General features: G+C 39.0%; 1 protein-coding gene across 4 annotated transcripts in view; it reads right to left on the reverse strand.

The window, feature by feature from the left end:
* The window catches only part of Akap7 (A-kinase anchoring protein 7), a 124,155-nt gene that overhangs the window by 21,393 nt on the left and 80,950 nt on the right, over positions 1–21,812 (reverse strand). Inside the window, exons 1-2 of one of the 4 annotated variants that reach the window (XM_090338121.1) lie at positions 6,146–6,356; positions 3,083–3,151 (exon numbers count right to left, since the gene is read on the reverse strand). The exons of the other annotated variants lie outside the window; for them this stretch is intronic. Coding sequence (XP_090194247.1) covers positions 3,083–3,151; positions 6,146–6,194 — 118 coding nt within the window. The 5' untranslated portion in view covers positions 6,195–6,356. Of the gene's footprint in view, positions 1–3,082; positions 3,152–6,145; positions 6,357–21,812 lie in introns of those variants that run through there. 4 annotated transcript variants of the gene reach the window in all.

Below are 21,812 nucleotides of genomic sequence, written 5' to 3' on the forward strand. Positions count from 1 at the left end.
TTTTCACTGTTTTAGAAGGTGTAACAGATTCTAAGCAGCCTGGGATCCAGGCCTCATGCCAGCTTTTGGCCCTATAACATCCTGGAGAGCCATAAGTAAGAAATTACCCATGCTTCTGGCTTCCCCTCTGAAATGAGAAAGTTAAGGAACATACATTCTCCTAGCTACTGCATATCATAAGTGGTTCTGGAAATAATCTTGGCACTGTACCTGGTACCCAATATGCACTTAATAAGTTAAGAAGTAGAGGAAATGGGGGAAGGCAAAGGAAGAAGAAAAGTGGAGTAGGCAGAGAAAAGAAGATAATTAAATCATCGGTACTTCATTCACTCTTCAGTTTCCTGGACATTTAGATCTAAAAGTGTCAAATGAGGGAAATTAATAAGCTTCAATAAATGAATAAGCTTTCAAAATAAACTTCCAAAAGTGGCTCGTGACCAGTGTCATTCCAAATTCTGTCCTTTGAAAGGCTGATTTACACTGAAGTTTTTTCACACTGTAACCTAATAGGATATGTGTAACAATATCTTGATTGGCAACATTCAGAACATGGCTTCTCTGACACTGCTTTAGGATCTGGTGCAACTAAGAGATGTAGACAGTGTGTATCCTCAAAACAGAATGCTAATATAAGATAAAGCAAACATGTAAAAGACAACCATGAGGCCAGGAGTTTGGGCTAGTGGTAAGAGTGCTTGCCTAGCATGCATAAAGACTCACTCAGGTTTGATTCTTCAATACCACATACATAGAAAAAGCCAGAAGTGGCACAATGGCTTAAATGATAGAGCTCTAGTTTTGAGAAAGCCCAAGGACTGTGTTCAGACCCTGAGTTCAAGCCCCAGGGCCTGAGCTCAGGGCCTGAGCACTCTCCTCGGACTTTCTCAAGGCTAGAGCTCTACCGCTTGAGCCTGAGTGCCATTTCCAGCTTTTTTCTATGTATGTGGTACCGAGGTATTGAACCCGGGTCTTCATGCATGCTAGGCAAGCACTTTAACCACTAGGCCAAACTCCCGGCCCCTCCTGTACCATTTTGAGCCACAGTACTACTTCTGGTTTTCTGGTAGTTAACTGGAAACAAGAGTCTCTCAGACTTTCCTGCCTGAGCTGGATTTGAATCTCAGTCCTCAGATCTCAGTCTCCTGAATAGCTGACATTATAGGCTTGAGCCACTGATGTCTGGCTTCATCAAGTTTTATGTAAGTGTAACACCATCCAACTTCAAATTATGAAACGATTGTTAAGTTTATTCCCACAATGAACATCGTACTATAAATGGCTTTCGTAAAAAAAAATCACACAAAAATTTTTATACTGAAATGTTTCATGTATAAAATGAACACGTGTGTCTTATTAAAAATATATGCTTACATTAATATTTGCTTTCTAATATTGCAGAATATCAAAGCTAGAAAGTAACTAAGAGTTATCAATGTAACCATCCATGGGCTGGTCCATTTTGTCTTATAATATGTCTAGGCAAGAGCAGGTTTCTCCATTTATACATGAAGGCTTCCAGTTATAGAAGACCACCAACTTTGAAATTCACCTATCTCATTGTATTTAAACATAAACTAGTTCGACACGGGAAGGTGTGCTATAGGAAAAGAGTGAGGGAAATATTTTATAATTTGTTGTACAAATATCTAATTACTAAGTGGTTTTCTTTTGTGTGTGTATGAGTGCACCAGTCCTAGGACTTGAACTCAAGACCTGGGCCCCAGCCCTGAGGTTTTTTTTGTTATTGTTGTTGTTGTTTTGGTTTTTTTTTGTTGTTGTTGTTTGTTTGCTTTTTGCTCAGGGCTATCACTGTACTGCTTGAGGCACACCTCTACTTCTGGCTTCTTGGTGATTAATTTACGAATCACAAAGATCTTTCTGCCCAGGCTGGCTCTGAACTGTGACCCTCATATCTCAGTATCCTGAGTTGCTAGGATTATAGGTGTGAGCTACAGACATCCAGTCTAAGGACTTTTTTTGTGAAATAATAAAGCAGCTAAACTACTTCTTCCACATACATTGCAATATTATTGTTCAGGATATTCCTTTGGGGTAGAACTTCAGTAATTTCAAAAAAAATTCTCTAATAGACTTCAGCAAAGCCAGGTATAATGGCTCACACCTGTAAGCCTAGCTACTCAGAAGGCTGACATCTGAGGATCAAGGTTCAAAGCCAGCCTGGGCACAAAAGGACCTGAGACTCTTATCTCCAATTAACCTCTAGAAAATGGGAAGTGGGGCTTGGTAGGGTGGTAGCCTTGAGCTGAAGAGCTCAGGGACAGCACCCAGGCCAAGTTCATGACCTACAAAAAAAAAAAAGATTTCAGCAAAAACTACATTGGAGAACCTCTACAGTACTTCTAATCTACACTATAGTATGTTAATGTATATTTGAATGCAGTATAAACACATATGAAGATTTAACAATAAAATTCGAATAAAAAATCCTAAATGGCAAAGTCTAATATTCTAAGAAAGATGTATTTTTATCCAGTATATTCTATTTACTGTGATCAAAACCTATAGTTTATAAAGCTATTTAACTGCTGCTGGGATTTAAACAAAAAGGAACATCACCGATCTGTGTTGTATTAATACATAAAAACCATGAGGAACGGGCCAGGAGTTTGGCCTAGTGGTAGAGTGCTTGCCTAGCATGCACGAAGACCCAGGTTCGATTCTTCAGTCCCACATACATAGAAAAAAGCCAGAAGTGGCGCTGTGCCTCAAGTGGTAGAGCTCTAGCCTTGAGAAAGCCCAAGGACAGTTCTCATGCCCTGAGCTGAAGCCCAAGACTGGCAAAAAACAAAAACAAAAACAAAAAAAAACCATGAGGAACTCTGCTATATTTCACTGTTCATATTACCAAGATCTCTGGCTATGCATAGATTTAATTTGCCACACCAATTTAAGCCCCCACATAACTGGTTTATTAAAGAATAATTTTGCTTCCTCTTAATAGATTAAAATAGTATTATAAATTAATTGATTACATTCGAATTCTATTCATCACCACCACCACCACCACCACCAAAGGGTTATTGGGATAAACAAGAGAAAGGAGGTGTCCCCTGACTCTTACCACTTGGCCAGTTCTGTATATCCTTGCTGTATTTCTGTAGGACTGCAGAGGATGAGCTTTCCAACCCACCTGTATGTTGAAAATGACACCCAATAAACCATTAAACTCTGTTATTCTCCATGCCCCCTCTAGAGGAACATTGTGGAGCCATTGCTCTTAACAACAGAAAGGAAAAGGTTGTGAGTATTCATCTTTCTATTCTATCCTTAGTAGATGTTCACAGAGCATGTGACTCAAAGCACACTAACTAGGCTACTGCAAAATGGAGACTGGCAGGTGGCTCACGCTTGTAATCCTAGCTACTCAGGAGGCTGAGATCAGAGGATCAAGGCTCAAAGCCAGCCCGGGAACAAAAGGACCTAAGACTCTTATCTCCAATTAACTTCTAGAAAATGGGAAGTGGAGGCCAGGAGTTTGGCCTAGTGGTAGAGTGCCTACCTAGCATGCACAAAGACCTGGTTTTGATTCCCCAGTACCACATAAATAGAAATAAAGCCAGAAGTGACAGTGTAGCTCAAGTGGCAGAGCACTTGCCTTGAGGGAAAAAGCCCAACAACAGGGCCCTGAGTTCAAGCCCCATGACTGGCAAAAATAAATAAATAAAATAAAAATTAAAGAAAACAAAGAAAGGAAACAGGAACCGAGACTTGGCTCAAGGGTAGGGTGGTAGCATTGAGCTGAAGAGCTCAGGGACAATGCCCAGGCCCAGGGGTAGGGCAGTAGCATTAAGCTGAAGAGCTCAGGGACAGAGTCCAGGCCAAGTTCAAGCCCCATGATCCACCCTCACCCCCAAAAAAAGTTGGAGGCAAAAAGACCCAGAGGTTACTTGATAATCTAGTAACAAAACCAACATAATCTTGGACCTTTCCAAATATCTCTTGCAGATTCTATCTCATATAACCAAAATAACTTTTGAACTGGATATTTCCAGTTAATGCTAATTTTAATTTGTATTGAGACCTGCTGGGCAATGAAATCTCTTCCACTTTTGATACGTCTCCTTTGCAAATACTTTTACGTATGTATTACCAGCCTACTAGCAGCAATTGAAAGAAAACCTTTTCTTAAGAAAGGAAACATGGCCTCAGGAGACAAATCTATAATGTGTGCATGGGATGTGTGAATGGAGCATGAGGAAAAACAGTGAGTAACTGCAAAGTCAAATAGAGGAAGGCCCAATAGGTGGAAGACCAAGGGCCCTGCAGAAGTGATCAATAGAAGGAATTGACCCATGAATGCCATTTGCACTTCTGCATTATAACTTCACTTCAGTCAGCATCCTGTCCTAATTTTCTTTTCAAAAGTCTGGGATCTGAGATAGAATCTGAAAAACAATATACGGAATGTTCCCCCAATCAATATTAGAAATTATATCTAGGGCTAGGAGTTTGGCCTAGTGGTAGAGTGCTTGCCTGGCATGCACAAAGACCCAGGTTTGATTCTTCAGTACCACATACATAGAAAAAAGCCAGAAGTGGTGCTGTGGCTCAAGTGGTAGAGCTCTAGCCCTGAGAAAGCCCAAGGACAGGGCACAGGCCCTGAGCTCAAGCCCAGGACTGGCAAAAAAAGAAAAAGAAAAAAATTATATCTAAAACACAAGAATCTGCTCTCCAACATTACCAGATAAAAACCAATTCCTTAATACAATGAGATTTTATTTCCTCAGGTAAATCCAAGAAGACTGGACATAGAGAGGAAGAGAACAGAAACAGAAAAGAAGCAAGCACCCCAAAGGAAAAACTCAAAGCAATGTTAAAGGAATTCAAAAAGGGTAAAGAAAGAATTCACTATCCTTGTATCTATCACGCCAAGGCCTCTCAGATAGGATGTCTTCCAAAAACTTAACCAATCCATCCAAATCTTCAGGCACTACATATAAATCATTCTAACACATTGCTGAAAAGTTTTGAGCTACTGAATATATGTCAGTGTTGGCTAACAGGAAGTAAATGATTTTATTGTAAGGTCACCTCAGGTTTCACAGTAGGATTGTCACAGATTGTACATGATCATTTCACAAGCAACATTCAGAGCAGTTTATTGGCTTCTGTTCCAAAGTCTTCCAATGTTTACTCCAATGCATTCCGGAAGATTTCTCCCAAACTACATTATTTTTTAAGTGAACAGCTACACAGAATAAGTATTAATTTTCAAAAACCTGCCCCTACTCAGTTTCCTGAGAACACACAGCAGAAAATACAAACCAGGTGTGAATCTTTAAGTATCTGAACTAGATAAGAAATTCTGTGACCCTATTTAAGTTAGAATTACACATGGATAGGGTAGATCTGTGGTTGCAAATGACTAGTCACATTTTGGTGAAAGAGAAATAAAAATTCGGTATGTCAAGACAAGTAGTGTAAGATAAATTCTATTCAGCACACCGATTAAAATGCCAGTCTCTTTTTAAGAACACTGAAATGTAAAAATTTTTCCACTTTAAGTTCTGTTTTCTGGGCCAGAAGCAGATGTGAAATCTACCTGACACTCTCACAAAAATAGTCCTTGAGGTTTGGGGAGAGACAAAGCAGCACTGTAGTTTGGTGTGGTCTTACAGTCACACCTGAATCCTTCTGTGAAGAACAAAGCGAAGGACACATGGAAATATCTGCAAATGCTCAAAATACGTCATTTTGGAAGCAGCTCTACCTCTCTACACATTAGAGCTGAGCAGATGAGAGAAATGAAGTCTGGCTGTACAATGTATCAAATTGAATACAGAGATTTAGAGAAACTCAAAACTAAACTTTGAGTCTAGATAGTATAAAAGAGGGCTGTTAGAATCCCAGTGGAAGATGAGACATGAGTTTTCAGGTCTTGTAGTGTTCTTGTAACCCATCCATTGAGTTATTGTACTTTAACAGTTAATGCATAAGTACACCCCTGCCGTTGGAAACGCACATCCAAAGATCATCACTGACTATATTGCTGCCTTTGCTGGAGGGGGAGGAGGAGAGGGGGAGAGGGGGAGGGGGAGGGAGGAACAAAAACAAAACTAACCCTAAGCCAGTCACACAAAATTGTCAAGCACCCAGGATTCTGCACAGCACAAATCACACTTACAGATTTTCCCCTCTTCTCTTGAGAACGGGAAGCAGCAAAGCTGACCCATGGCACTGGCTTTCTTCGCTGGTGTTCCTCTCCGTGGGGACCCCAGACACCAACTGCGGTTCCCCCACAGTCCGTGAGCACGCCTGTCTCTTCCACACCCTGCAGCCCACCGAGCTGGTGCTGAAGGAACCAAGTCACACACAGCCAGCCAAGGCACAGCCAGCCAATGCACAGCCAGCCCAGAGAGGGAACTGGCTGCTGCGGGGAGCCGAAGAGGCTCCTCCTCCCGGTCCTCCTGCTGAAGCAACTGCTCTGGGACTTGTGTCAGGGAATGAAGTGGCCATATGCTCGCCTAATTCTCAAAACCCTGCGAGCACCGGCCTCAGACAGGTGCCACGTGGGCTGTGAGGTTATCTGCATGTGGCAGTTTTTTCTCCTGCAGATAAATGCAGTCATTACCCATGGAAATTCAACCAGGAAAAAAAAGGCAAAAAAAAAAAAGCCTATTTTCTGCTTGCTATTTAAAGAGAAAGAGCTTGTCTACACCCAGGAGACTTTTGTTTGTTTTCTGCTCAGGGAACTGAAGGTAGAAGAACACTGGGAAGCATGAGTGCATGAGTGGTCTGAAGTGCCCTGGAGTACCTGAGAAACTGCATGAACAATAGAAGTGGCAGGGAAACCACCACCCCCATCAGCTGTTATCTGTGCTTTATTGTATATATTTTTAAAGTTAAATAGCTGCTTTCCAAAATACTACCTCATTCCCCCATAAGGCATTAATCAATATTATAAATGGATTAGGCTATCTCTCAATAATCTAGAAATTTCCCCAGAGTTATATGTAGCACTGGGAGGAAAAAAAGATAAGATACGGGTATCATTCTAAATGAAGCTACAAGGTGAATAAGTAAACCACTGATTTCAAGACGTACTTTGAACCCCATGATATGAGAAAATGAAATTCACATAAATGTTCAAAATCTATTACTCATATCAGAAATAGTCTTTTATGAAGTTAGAGAAATGAAAGACTTCTCCATCCAGATTCCTCCTCATTCCTCTACTTCTCTGACTTGCACAATCAATCTCCTGGCAAGGGGAAGAGGTGAGGGTGGTAGGTAAGAGAAAGAGTGGTGAATACACTTGTCTTCTATCTCCCCAAATGCGGACAGAATGCTTTGTGGAAGATTTTTTTAAAATCATCAATTTAATAAACCCTGAACTTTTTTATTGTTCTTTGTATGTTTGTTTGTTTGTTTGTTTTGCCAGTCTTGGGCTTGAGCTCAGGGACTGAGCACTGTCCTTGGGTTTTCTCAAGGCTAGAGCTCTACCACTTGAGCCTCAGCACCACTTCTGGCTTTTTTCTATGTATGTGGTACGGAGGAATAGAACCCAGGTCTTCATGCATGCTAGGCAAGCACTCTACCACTAGGCTAAACTCCCAGCCCCCTAAGTGCTTCATTTTTAAGCCCCACACATGAAGTTGATAAGCACAGAATATACTTTGAATTTTATTTTAAAGGAAAGTAGGTTTTAATATTTACAGCTTGATAAGCCTGTTGAGAGGAGGCTAGAGTGGATCAAGTGCTGTCAGCCATTTCTTTTTCTTTTTTTTCTCCAATCCTGGGGTTTAAACTCAGGGCCTGGGCACTATACTTGGACACTTTTTGCTCAAGGCTGTACTCTGCCACTTGAGCCACAGCGTTATTTCCAGCTTTTTCTATATGTGGTACTGAGAAATCGAAATCAGGGCTTCTCACATGCTAGGCAAACATTCTACCACTAGGCCACATTCCCACACTCCCAGTCCATGATGTCAGCCATTTCTATGGATCATAGCTATATCAATACAAACTTCAATCGATTAGTACAGTAAAAAGCTTAACTAATTAAATGAAGCTAGTTCTATCCACATAACTAACACTAGAATTTGAAACATTATATTAGTTTTTTAGGTTAAAATGTAAAATGAACAATTTTGCCTTAAAGAGTGTACCCCACTCGTAAAATGAGAATCATAGTTGATTCAAAGCTTATCAGCAAATTTTAACTATTCCATAATTCCCTCTCAAATTCACCAACACATGAGTGAATATAGGCACACATTTTGAATAGGAATTAAGATTTTACATAGAAATATAAAACAGTTCTAAAAACAATAATATAAGACGTATGAAGACCAGAATGCACAAAAATAGCCTACTACCCTAATGAAAGAAAACCCAGGATGTACAACATTCTGTGAACATGGGAGAAGTGACAGAATGGAGGTCTTTCCTGAGTGTAGCCTGGCCTGTGACACTGGACAAGTTTTCCATCTTCCCTGCACTATTAGATATCCTGGTTCTTATCTATGACAACAAAGATGATTTTGTAATCAAAACAGCAGAGGTAGTAACAGTGTAACCACTAGTTATCCTAACATATACCAAGCAATTACCCTAAACCTACTGCTTGTGTTTAATGAAATCTTCACTAAAGCAAAGGCATTTCTCGATCGGGGAGTTTGGCCTAGTGGTAGAGTGCTTGCCTAGCATGCTTGAAGACCTGGGTTCGATTCCTCAGTACCACATACATAGAAAAAACCAGAAGTGGTCTGAGACTCAAGTGGTAGAGCTCTAGCCTTGAGAAAATCCAAGGACAGTGCTCAAGCCCTGAGCTCAAGCCCAGGACTGGCAAAAAAAAAAAAAAAAAAAAAAGGCATTTCCCATTCACCAGTAGTAATCAGACCTTTAAAATCAGAAAACCATGGGTTTGAATCCCAGACCCATCAAGCGGTCACAGGAATAAAACGTTGAATCTGGAACAGTAGTAGTCACAGGAATAAAAAGTCAGAATTCTGATACCTCATCTTGAAATCAGGCAAATTCATTGTAAGGTTTTAATTTGTTGTTACAAAGTAGACAGTATTTGGCAAGAAAGGAAGAAGACAACAGACTGAGGATGATGTGTTTATGCACAGCAGTCTTTTCAGTACTAGCAAGCAATTTTGTCCTATCGTCTGTTAATTTTCTGCCTTGCTGGGAGCCAGCTTGAGTTCATGCTTCTACATCTGGTCTCCAAACACAAGGCCTCTAAGTCAAATGCAGTGTCCAGGGGAATAACATTCTAATGGTAAACTCTACCAACTTGACTTACTAATTATCCCTTGTCAGCATTGGTTCTGAAAACATGTAATTAAGAAAAAAATATGTAAAATGTGTAGTTAACTAAGTGACAAATTAAATCTAAGTGGGGGACTAAACAATGCCACAGATTTTTTTTCACAAACATTAAAAGTGAATTCACCTTCCTGGGTATGGTGGTACATACCTGTGATCTCAGTTTCCAAGGGGCAGAGGTAGAAGGATTGTGAGTTCCAGGCCAGCCTAAGCTGGTAACCATAATTATGGAAAAAATAGCACAGGAAGTTAAATAAAAACCTAAGTATGTGAATATTAGATCCAAACAGTATAAGAGAGATGACTCAATATTTGGGTACCCAAGATTATAGACATGGTCTTGGAGATAAAACATAACTAGATAGACATAAAAATCTATGATGGGCCATATACTCTATATACATAATGTTTTATTACACACAGTAATATGTACCTATGACATACAAATCCTCAGCTTAATTTTAATTATGTTCTAAAATCTGTGCCAGTGATTATATATGAGATTCCTTTTTTGAATACTTGTTAAACATGACATTTGAAATATGATGTAAAAATCAATGCTAATAAATTCTTTAATTAAAAAATTGAAAAACTAGATACGTAAGGCCATATAGGATGAGGCTAAATGAAAGGACCTCCAGGATATGGAAATAAGGATGTGGATATAGTGTGTGATTGTTGTTCTTTTTATTTATTTATTTATTTTTTTGCCAGTCCTGGGCTTGAGCTCAGGGCCTGAGCACTGTCCTTGGATTTTCTCAAGGCTAGAGCTCTACCACTTGAGCCTCAGCACCACTTCTGGCTTTTTTCTATGTATGTGGTACCGAGGAATCGAACCCGGGTCTTCATGCATGCTAGGCAAGCACTTTAACCATTAGGCCAAACTCCCAGCCCCGTGATTGTTGTTCTTAATGTCCTATGTTACTTCTCATCTCTTTAGCTGTCTCTTGGTTATCTCATATTGTTACAGTATCTTACCTTGTTATCTGATATATTATATATATATCTATATATTGTTTATTTGAAGTAGGATAGGGAAAGGGGGGAAAGAAGATGAGGGGAGAGGGTAGGGGGAGGGAAATGAGGACAAAAACATGAGAAGGGGTATCAGTGTTTGTGAAGTAATGCACCTTCTGTCTGGTGAATATAATGTAACCCTTCTATTAATTACAATAAAAAATATTTAAAAAATTTTGAAATCTAAAAAAGAAAATCTAACATTAACTGGACACTGTGCACCTGGCACATTCATCTAATGACTTCATCAGCTCTAATAAGAAAGTGCTATTACTGTCTCCTTCTTACAGATGAAACACCAAAACTCAGGCAAGTAACTGAGAATAATTCTAAGACCTGACTTAATGGGTTGTGAATTCAATTTATCCATTCTAAAAGAGCTAAGTGTCTCATCCAGAGTTCTATATTGCTAGGCAAAAGTTGTATATGAAATCAGATACATACTTTATAAAACAGAATGCTATAGTTTCTAAATAATGTGCAGGGAACAAAAAAAACTAATTTACCTAATACCCCATCTGGAGATGGGATCTAAGAATGTTATCTGTCCCCCAGGGAGAGGTGATAATCAGTCAAGAGCACAATACCAGAACCTCTGAAGGCACTCAACTTTCATAAGTAATCTCCAAGGATATCCAAGGACTTTTGTGAGAGAATTAACATACTCCTTTTAGTAATATGTGGAGGCCCATTATAACCAAAAGATTTTTAAAAGGTTCATTTTGCACTGGGGAGGTTGAAAAGGAATATCATGAGTTCAAAACCAACCTGAGTTACACAGAGAGATCTTGTTAAGAAGAAACAAAACAAAACAAAGGAACAGGCTCTAGTAGCTTGCCTGCCATGCTAGTTGCTTGGGAGACTGAAATCAGAAAGATCACAGTTCCAGTCCAGCCTAGTCAGAAAAGTCTATGAGACTCCATCTCAGTGGAAGAAGGTGGGCATGATGAAATGTGCTTGTCATGCCAGTTATATTGGGAAGCCTAAAATAGGAGGATCATGGTCCAGGCCTGGGTAGGAAGTAATAACCAGCAAAATCAAAACCAAAAAAAAAAACAGGGTTAGAGGCATAGCTCAATGGTAGAACACTTGCCTAACAAGTGTGAAGCCTTGAGTTCAAACCTTAGTACCATCTATTTAAAAAAAAAAAAAAAAAAGCCGGGCACCAGTGGCTCACCCCTGTAATCCTAGCTACTCAGGAGGCTGAGACCTGAAGATCACAGTTCAAAGCCAGCCTAGACACAAAAGTCTATGAGACTTTTATCTCCAATTAACCATCAGAAAACCAGAAGTGGTGCTGTGGCTCAAGTGGTAGAGAACTAGCCTGGAGCTGAAAGGGCTTAGAGACAGTGCCCAGGCCCACAAACGAAAAAAAACAAAAAACCTCAACTTCAATGAGGAAAAGTTTCAAAGAAGGAAAAGGCCTGATGTGATATATCTGCTATAGTACTTTGGATTTCTTTTTTCTTATATTGGCTAAAAATGTCAGGAATAAAATGGGAAACTATAAGGGATGGCAGCTGACTCTTCTTTGTGCTCTGTGTGATTGATATCTTTTTCTACCTATATTATGTATTTATATACATACACACACACACACATTTGGGTTTCTAAATAGTCTCAAGAAAAAGTGTGACTCAAAAAACAAGCTTTGCTGAAGATTTCAACTCAATAAAATGATACAAACTTGCATTCTTTTTATACCTCCAACTCATTAGATCAAAGAAATCTGAGCTTGATAAATTTGGAAACATACGAAAAAGAAAATCAAAGGAAACTGTTGTGCCAAGAAATATCACAGTTCCTATGCAAATGAAAGTTCAAGAAGTACCAGATAACTTACAGAAACAAAATTCACATAACTAGAATGCCCAAAGACAATTATTCTGAGCCAGAGTGGGATGGGCAGATATTGTTTTTATTTTTCTCTAAAAAAATAAAAATCCAAGCTGGGCCAAGTGGCTCACGCCTATGATTCTAGCTACTCAGGAGGCTGAGATCTGAGGATCAAGGTTCAAAGCCAGCCTGGTCCCCAAAAGACCTGAGACTTTTATCTCCAATTAACCTCTAGGAAACAGGAAGTGGGGCTTGACTCAACGGTAGGAAGGTAGCCTTGAGCTAAAGAGCTCAGGGAAACAGTGCCCAGGCCAAGTTCAAGCCCCATGACCCACAAAAATAAATATATACATATGTATATGTTATATAAGTACACATATATATGTGTATATATATATCAATATGGAATCTATAATATCCACATTTACTACTCATACTCAAAGATGTCCTTGCAGGGGCTGAGAGTATGGCCTAGTGGTAGAGTGCTCGCCTAGCATGCACAAAGCCCCTGGGTTTGATTCCCCAGTACCACATATACAGAAAAAGCCAGAAAGTGATACTGTGGATCAAGTGGCAGAGCTCTAACCTTGAGCAAAAAGTGTCCAAGGACAGTGCCCAGGGCCTGAGTTCAAGCCCCAGGACTAGCAAAAAAAAAAAAGTGTATTTATACACAATTGAATTCTATGCTGCCATCAGAAAGGACATTACCCCACTTGTAAGGAAATGGGAAGACTTGAGAAAAATCATATTAAGTGAAGTAAACCAGACCCAAAGGAACATAGGTTCGATGGTTTCCCTTATTTGTCATAATTAGTACAAACCTTGGACTCTCCTAGCAGAGGATTACAATAGCTCAAAACCTAGATATATAAGGCCATATAGGATGAGGCTAAATGAAAGGACCTCCAGGATATGGAAACAAGAGCTATATAATGTGTGGTTGTTGTTCTTAACATATTATGCTATTTCTCATCTCTTTTGCTGTCCCTTAGTTATTCTCATATTGTTATAGTATCTTACCTTCTTATCTGGTATATTGTATATATGTTTATTTGTGTATTTGAAATAGGTAAGGGAAGGGGGAAAAACAAGATGAGGGGAGGAGGTGGGGGGAAGGAAATGGACATAAAAACATGAGAAGGGGTATCACCTTCTATCTGGTGAATATAACTGTAACCCCTCTATTAATTACAATAAAAAATATATGAAAGAAAAGAAAAAAAAGATGTCCTTGCACTGCCCAGTTAACTGCTGTCAAAGGGCAAGATTCTGACATGACATCACTAAATATTGACTTGAAGGCTGCTTTTATTAGTATGTGTCAGAAAGGAAAAGAAAGAGGCTTGAAATCATACATGTAAAATCTTCTGGGATTATTTGTAAATCTCTCTATAGCAGATCTGTTTTTAAGAACTAGAAAAAAGAATCTGAGTCTCACTGTGACAATGAAGAGTTCACTTTATTCTTATTTTTAACAGACTTCTACCTCCCTTTGCAGGGTATTTCTTCTTATCTAAAGCTAAAGACTGTATTTGTATTTGCGATTTCCATATACTATAATATTTTAGTACTGGATTTCAGAGATATTATGTCCCACAACCTATAAGGAAAATATAACATACTGTGTACAACATATGTGGATTTAGGAAAGAGGAAGAAAAAAGTAGATAAAAAAATGAGAGATACAAAAGAAGTCCTTCAGAAGACCACTGTTATTCCCAAATCTCTGCTAATGCATTTCTGCTTAGTGCTATTTTTTTAAATACCTATTCCAAGATGATGATATAGTAAGTTTTTTTCTATATGTGTAGACCCAACCTTAAATAACATATATAGTAACAGCCTTCCCTTCCTTAAAAAACAAGTTCCAGAAAATTATTTCCCTGGTCAGAGGAGAGACAGCAGTAGAGCACTTGAGGTAAAGCAGTTGAAAGAAAGCTGACTCATTATAACATATTTTTGGACACACTGCATTTATAGCATACCAGTTTAATTCCAGCTACTGTGTATTTAATAAATGTGCTAAGATGATCATCATATAAGCTCCGGAATAAATTTAATGCAAGTCAAAAAGAGCACCCAGAGGAGATGAGAAAGCCAAGGCCATAGGAGAATAAGAGCTACACATCTGTAGTCACAGCCCTAAGGGGGAAAGGGGAAGCTTAGTATTCCAGTGGTAAACCTTCTTGGGCAGTTTTATTAAGGCAATGCAGTAATAAGAGAACGAAGGGATACAGATTTCTTCTAGATAAATACTACTCATCCCTGCTTTCCATAGTTTGTCCTTTTTAAGTATTAATGAAATCACAAAAACTAACGGGAGTTATCTACTCCTGGACAAGTTAAATGTTTGGATATTAAAATCTTGCTTGAAAAGAAAGGAAGAACACAATCTGGATTTATAGTACCAGACATGGCTGCTATCTTCTTCAAGTGCCTTTAACTCCTCAGACTTTTTTTTTTTTGGGGGGGGGGGTAAGGACAGAAAATAATGCCCTTCATAATAATAACAAAATATATTTCACAAATGATTGAGCATTGGCAATTTCTTCACAATCCTACAATAAACAACAAAAAGTTTGGTTCCATAATTTCCAGCTTATTGGAGAAAGGGGGTCACAGTTCTATTTGTCATACGGAATACTCTATATTTAGCTCTCAGGATAGTCTGCTGTTTGACCTCGAGTAACACAGCTGTCAGTCATATCAAGCCACAAATAAAATGTTGCTCTAGTAACTGAGCATCATATTTTTATTCTCTATTAACCCTTTCAGAGATAAGAAATGATGAAAGTGAATTTCCAGAGTAAAAACATTCATTTACTCTACGTGAAGTGGCACTAAATAGGAAGGAATATTCGGTGTAGGTCTTGGCATTTGTCATAGTTTGCCATATTAAAAACTGAAAGTCATCCCATCCACTCTATCAGAAGTATTCATTTTGACTAGCCTGTTTAAGGATATTCCTCACTACATGTGGTAGCTGTCAAAAGCATTATTTAAATACCCCCAAAGCTGAGTCTATTTTCTCTTAATATATTTCTTAATTCACAACTGAAATGTATATCTGTTGGGAGACATTCTCCTGCAAATAACAAAATCTCTTGTTTCAAAAAGAATGTCATTGTTGGGTAGCAATGGCTCAAGCCTGTAATCCTAGCTACTCAGGAGGCTGAGATCTGCAGATTGTGGTTCAAGGCCAGCCTGGACAGGAAAAATGTTAAAATTCTTTTTTCTAAATTTTTTATTGTAATTAATAGAAAGGTTATAGTTATATTCGCCAGTTAGAGGGTGCATTACTTCACACACATTGATACCCTTTCTCCTGTTTTTGTCCCTATTCCCCTCCCCCCTATCCCTCCCCTCATCTTGTTTTTCCCCTTCCCTTTCCTATTTCAAATAAATAAATGTACAATATATCAGATAACAAGGTGAGATACTATAATAATATGAGAATAACCAAGGAACAACAAAGGAGATAAGAAATAACATAGTACATTAATTTTTATATCCAATTAACCATCAAAAAGCTAATAGAGGTATGGGTCAAGTAGTAGAAGACTAGTCTTGAACACAAAAGTTTAAAGACAATATCCTTAGGCCACTGGCTCAAATGAGAAAGAGGCAAGCCACTGGTGTGCCTAGTCTTATATTTGCCTTTTAATGGAAACTGTGATTTCTACTTTTTTTTTTTTTTTTGCCAGTCCTGGGCCTTGAGCTCAGGTCCTGACCATTGTCCTTGGGCTTTCTCAAGTTTAGAACTCTACCACTTGAGCCACAACACCACTTCTGGCTTTTTTCTATCTATGTGGTACCAAGGAATCGAACCCGGGTCTTTGTGCATGCTATGCAAGCACTCTACCACTAGGTCAAACTCCCGGCCCTGGTGATCTCTACTTTTTTTGGTCAGACTAAAGAAACTGATTGAGTGTTGTGATTTGGATGTGTCCTTGGAGAGTTCATGTGTTAGAAGCTCAACCACTAATATGCAGAATTGAAGTGGTGTGTCTTTTAAGAGGTAGGGCCCAGTGCAAGCTTATTGGGTCCTGCCTGGTAACATTGCCTTTAAGGGACTGTTTGACTTTGTAAGGAACATAGTGATTGAGTTCTCAAGAGGGTGACCTTTTTTTCCCCTGTCCTGGGGCTTGAACTAAGGGCCTCAGCACTGTCCTTGGGTTTTCTCAAAGCTAGAGTTCTACCACTTGAGCCACAGCACTACTTCTGGCTTTTTTTGTATGCATGTGGTACTGAGGAATCGAACCCGGGTCTTCATGCATGCTAGGCAAGCACTCTACCACTAGGCCAAACTCCTGGACCTCAAGAGGATGAATTTTTATTAAAGTCCTTGAATGCTTCTGGTTTCCTCTCTCAAGATGTGACACAGCCAAGTGCCGGGGTCCTTCCTCCCTCTCGACTAGTAGGAGGGATGGGGAAAAACACGCCCCGACCAGGACAAGCGGCAAGAGGAGAGGGCCCACTGTCCTCCCGCACTCAGCCTTCCTTCCCCGGAGCCCAAACAGAGACACCACGCAGCTTCATCAAGGCAGGAAAATCTCTCTCCAATAAACTCCCTTCCTGAGGAAGTCCCTCCAGCTAATATACCCTCACTCTAGGTCCCAGCAGAGAGTGATAAACAATAACACATTTGTAACCAATGGTAATCAAGTCTTGCCCCTGCCTCTTGCGCCTTGCCTTGTCTTAGCAGAAAGTTATTAGACATGGGGTTACTCAGCCCTCAACAGCCAAGGAAGTACCTCACCAGAGGAAAGCAGGTGGGACTGCCCAATCTTGGACTTTCAGCCTCCAGCACTGTAAATAAATCTTTTCTTTATAAAGTACGTGGTTTGGGGTATGTGGTTATAGCTACAGAAAACTGATCAATCAAGAATCTACAAATAAGTTTATAATTTTAAAAAGCCGCTTTCTCAAAGAAAATCACTGAAAAAATATTATCATAAATGTATGTCACACATATAAACTAAATTCTTATAAAATATATAGTTGGAAAAGAAGTGGCCAAACTGGCAACAACTTTCTTTCAACCTTACTGTGCTACTATTTATGTTTTTGCTTCAATTAGACCTGATAGAAATTGGGCTGGGAGTTTGGCCTAGTGGTAAAGTGCTTGCCTAGCATGCACGAAGAGCCTCACTTGGTGAGGCTCAAGTAGTAGAGCTCTAGCCTTGAGAAAGTCCAAGGACAGTGCTCAGGCCCTGAGCTCAAGCCCAGGACTGGCAAAAAAAAAAAAAAAAAAAAAAAAGCAAAGACCTGATAGAAATGAGAATATACCTGGCAGAGATAAGTTATGAAATATAATATGGTCATTTGTGATTTGCTTTGCAGTTGGAATCAGAACAAAACACAACCATGTCATTGCCCTCATCAACAGAAGATCAAATTAAACCACAAACCATGAGTTAACTAACTGTTGTCCTTTCAGTTAATTTTTTAGACATGTTGTATGAAACATATTAAAGTCAGATAAAATATCAAAGACCTTTATGGATTATGGAACCAATATGGAGCCTTGTTATAGCAGCATAAGTTGCTATGTAAAACATGTATACTTAAACAATAGTGAAACTTAAGTTTTTCTTCCTGTCCCATAGACAATGTAACAAACAAATTTGTAATTGCTTTTTACCTCTATCCTAGCTTTTGGGTTAAAGCCTCCATCCTTCCCCTATAATTCTTATGTAGGACACAGGGCTATAAAGTCTGGTTTTCCAGGTATCCCTCTGCTACTTTATTCACACATGGAGCAAGAACTATTAACCTAATGCCACTGGATCTCACATCCACCTCTCGGATATTGCATCCATTATTCCATCCCATCTTACTTCTCTTTCCTCAACATGCCACTTGGCTGGGCTGTTGCTTTCACACACTCAAACCTGAATATGTCACTTGTCTTCCCTTCTATCTTCTACATTGATGCAGGGCCTTTTTATCTACATAGATGTCTAAATCCTGAGCCTGGAAACTCTTCTACATATCTTCCCTGCTTTTCACAACTCACCCCAATTCTTCTGTCAACTAGCTCTGCAGCATACCCTCCTTTTTCACTTGAACTCAAATGCTAAATATGGGCAGTTTTCATGACCCACGGAGATGAGTGGCATTGCTTTCTTCCTGGTCAGTGGACCCAGTGTCCTGTTGTCCCCAACCACTGTCCTCTTAAATGATTGCTAAAGCAGCCTTCATAAACACAGGCTTGATCATATCATTTCAGGCTCTATAATTTTCTATGGCTCCTATCCCATATAAAATAAGATGTGAGGTCCTTAACGATAAGTCATTCATATGCACAATATACCTCCCTGAACAGACTCCTGAGCAGCTGCTTCTCCTGCTGCTTCCTCTGCAATTTGAGAATAGGGCTTTTGCTTGCCCATCTTTGATCTTCAATCCAAAAAGAATGGTCAGTGTGTGGTAAGTTCAACAAATATCTGTCCAGTAAATTGCACAAATAAATTATAACAAACCAAACTAGACTGCTGAAGATGCTTGAAAGTGAAGGAGAAAACTGTATGTGTACAATAGTTAGCAATGACTTCACTGTCTGGAGGGAGCACTGAAAGATCTGCTCACATGGAGGGCATCAATGAATCTTGAATTCTCCCTGCCAGTGTGACAACCGGGAGCCATTTATCCACTCCAACTACACTTCATTCCCATTCCTCCATTAAGGGTAATGATGCAACAAAACTAAGTGGAAATTGGATTTTTGTTCAGAGCTGGAGAATGAGAATTTTATTACTTCTTTAGCAATTTATCAGGAAGACAAACATAATCAAAGTCCAGCTTTGGTAAAAACTATAACACAATAATTCAATACAAAATAGAGAATTTGTGAACTGTAATGACATAAGAAACTTCATAAGTGATTCAGATCTCCATATCAGACAGTCTCACAAGTGGTACTCTCTCCTCCATCTTAAATGATGGTTGATTTAAAAAAAAAAAAAAAAAAAACAACCAAGCCCTTAAAACTCTATTCCAATATCCTAATACCCCCAGAAGCCAGTCTTTCTTAATGTCTAAATTACTGTACTGTACTGTTTTGTTTTCTCATAGGAACCCTTACCTTAAGTTTGTCTGTATGTTTTCCTGACTAGGCTTATTGATTGCATTCAGTTTGTGATGAAAACAATGGATAATGGTGGCACCAATTGGGAACAGTGAGCATGAGCCCAGGCCTAGTGCTAGAATGTCTTGTCAGTTCTCAGGAGGTGACAATGGTTACTACCCCATTTTATAGAGGAGATACCTAGTTCTGAATTGGTTATTCCTGCACACAAAGCTGCACAAGAGTAAGTGGCAGAGATGATGAGAACAAGCCTGTGTGGTTCTCAATCGCTAACTTCTCTGCAGTTGGCTATTACTCATTTTCTGGACTGCATCCTCTCTAATTCTTCTGAGCTCCGAGACAATAGATAAGAATTTAATGAGCTCCTCCTAGCAGAGATTTACAATAGAACAAAACCTACATACATAGGCCATATTGAATGACACTAAATGAAAGGACCTCCAGGATATAGAACAAAAACCATATAATGAGTGATTGTTGTCCTTAATGTACTATGTTATATCTCATCTCTTTTGCTGTCCCTTGGTTATCTCATATTGTTACAATATTTCACCTGGTTATCTGATATATTGTATATATGCTTATTTGGCTATTTGAAATTGGATATGGAAGGGGGAAAACAAGAGGAGGGGCAGGGTGGGGGGAGGGAAATGAGGACCAAAATATGAGAAAGGGTATCAATGTATGTGAAGTAATGCACCTTCTATCTGGTGAACATAATGTAACCCTTCTATTAATTACAATAAAATATATATTTAAAAAAGAATTTAATGAGCTCTACAAGTTGTCTTTTGTGATTTTTATCTTCCTGTCAAAGTTAATAAACTCTAACACAGATTTGCCAACTTTTTCTCATAGCCCAAATAAATAAAGCCATTTTTCCTCCTATATTTATGTACATAGTTATGTAATCAGACATGTGCAGTATGAAATATTACACAAATAAAAACATACATGTATGCATTTTTGCTTTTGAACTGCATAGTGTTAACTATATGTCAATTTAAGGAAATAATACAGATTAGGAATAATGCAGATCATTATTAGCATGAGATGAGTGTTGTGATAATAGGAAAGAATATTATTACAAAAATTATCTCAATAGGGTAAATACTGCTATTAATATTAATTATTCATTTTTATAACACTCAGTCATTGTGCTAAACACACTTAAAACACAAATATTATTTATTATAGTGGAAAATTTATTCAGAAGCACATAGGCAAACTGATGGCTACTGAGCCATGACTACTGGCAAGTAGGAGTGTCTTCTAGTACTATTTTCATGTCTTTAAAAAAAATCAGAGTCAGCCGGGAGTTTGGCCTAGTGGTAGAGTGCTTGCCTAGCATGCACGAAGACCGGGTTCGATTCCTCGGTACCACATACATAGAAAAAAAGCCAGAAATGGTGCTGAGGCTCAAGTGGTAGAGCTCTAACCTTGAAAAAAATCCAAGGACAGTGCTCAGGCCCTGAGCTCAAGCCCAGGACTGGCAAAAAAAAAATCAGAGTATATTAACTATTAAAAGTTTCACTGTAGTATTTTTATGCATACATACAATGCACTTTGATCAAATTCTCTTCCTGCCTAACTTCCCATATTTTAGTGGCTTTGTTTGACTACAAACTTTAAATTTTAAGGATTTCATTTACCTAGTTTGCTTTTTCTTTTTTACTTAGAATTCAATGTTCATCTCCATATTTACCTCCCCGAAATGCACAAAGTCTAGCACCAGTGGCTCAGGTCTATAATCCTAGCTACTCAAAAGGCCAAGACATAGAGAATCATGATCAGCATCAACCCAGTCAGAGAAGTCCTCAAGACTCCCTGTCTAATTAAGCAGTAAAAAGCTAGGTTGGAAGGATGGCTCAAGTGGCAAGGTGCCATCCATGAACAAGTAAGCCAAGAAAGCATAAGGCCCTGAATTCAAGCTCTGATACTAGCAAAAGAAAACTAAACAAATTATGCATATGTATATATAATTAAATTTAATGCTTAAAATAGAAGTTTCTGCAAATAACTCATGGAATAATTTAGTACTCTTTCACAATGCCTAAGTGGTCAGACAATTAAAATGACCACTTAAGCCAGGCATGGTGGCTCTTGCCTGTAATCCTAGTGACTCGGGAGCCTGAGATCTAAGGATTGCAGTTCAGAGCCAAGCCTGAACAATAAAGAAAGTGAGACTCTTATCTCCAATTAATCACTAGAAAATGGGAAGTGGGGCTGTGGCTTAAGGGGTAGGGCAGTAGCCTTGAGCTGAAGAACTCAGGGTCAGCGCCTAGGCCCTGAGTTCAAGCCCCATGACCCACAAAAAAAAAAAATTACCACTTAGTTCTGCCTTTTTTAACTTGTAGGAAGGATTCCTAACGTGTTTAATAAGTCATTCAGTTTGAAAATAGGTCAGGAAAGGATGAATTTTCAAAATAGCCTCAACATCAGCTGCCATTTTGTGTTAGCATCCAGATGAAAAGCTGAGTTGAGTATGGTGAGTTGCCACCATGAGCTTCTCACTTACTTCTCCCAAAGCTGTTTCAAGCAAACACACACACACACACACACACAAAAGAGTTCC

Source organism: Megascapheus bottae, chromosome 8 (assembly GCF_031878675.1).
Source record: "Megascapheus bottae isolate mThoBot1 chromosome 8, mThoBot2.hap1, whole genome shotgun sequence".
Classification (NCBI taxonomy): Eukaryota; Metazoa; Chordata; class Mammalia; order Rodentia; family Geomyidae; genus Megascapheus; species Megascapheus bottae.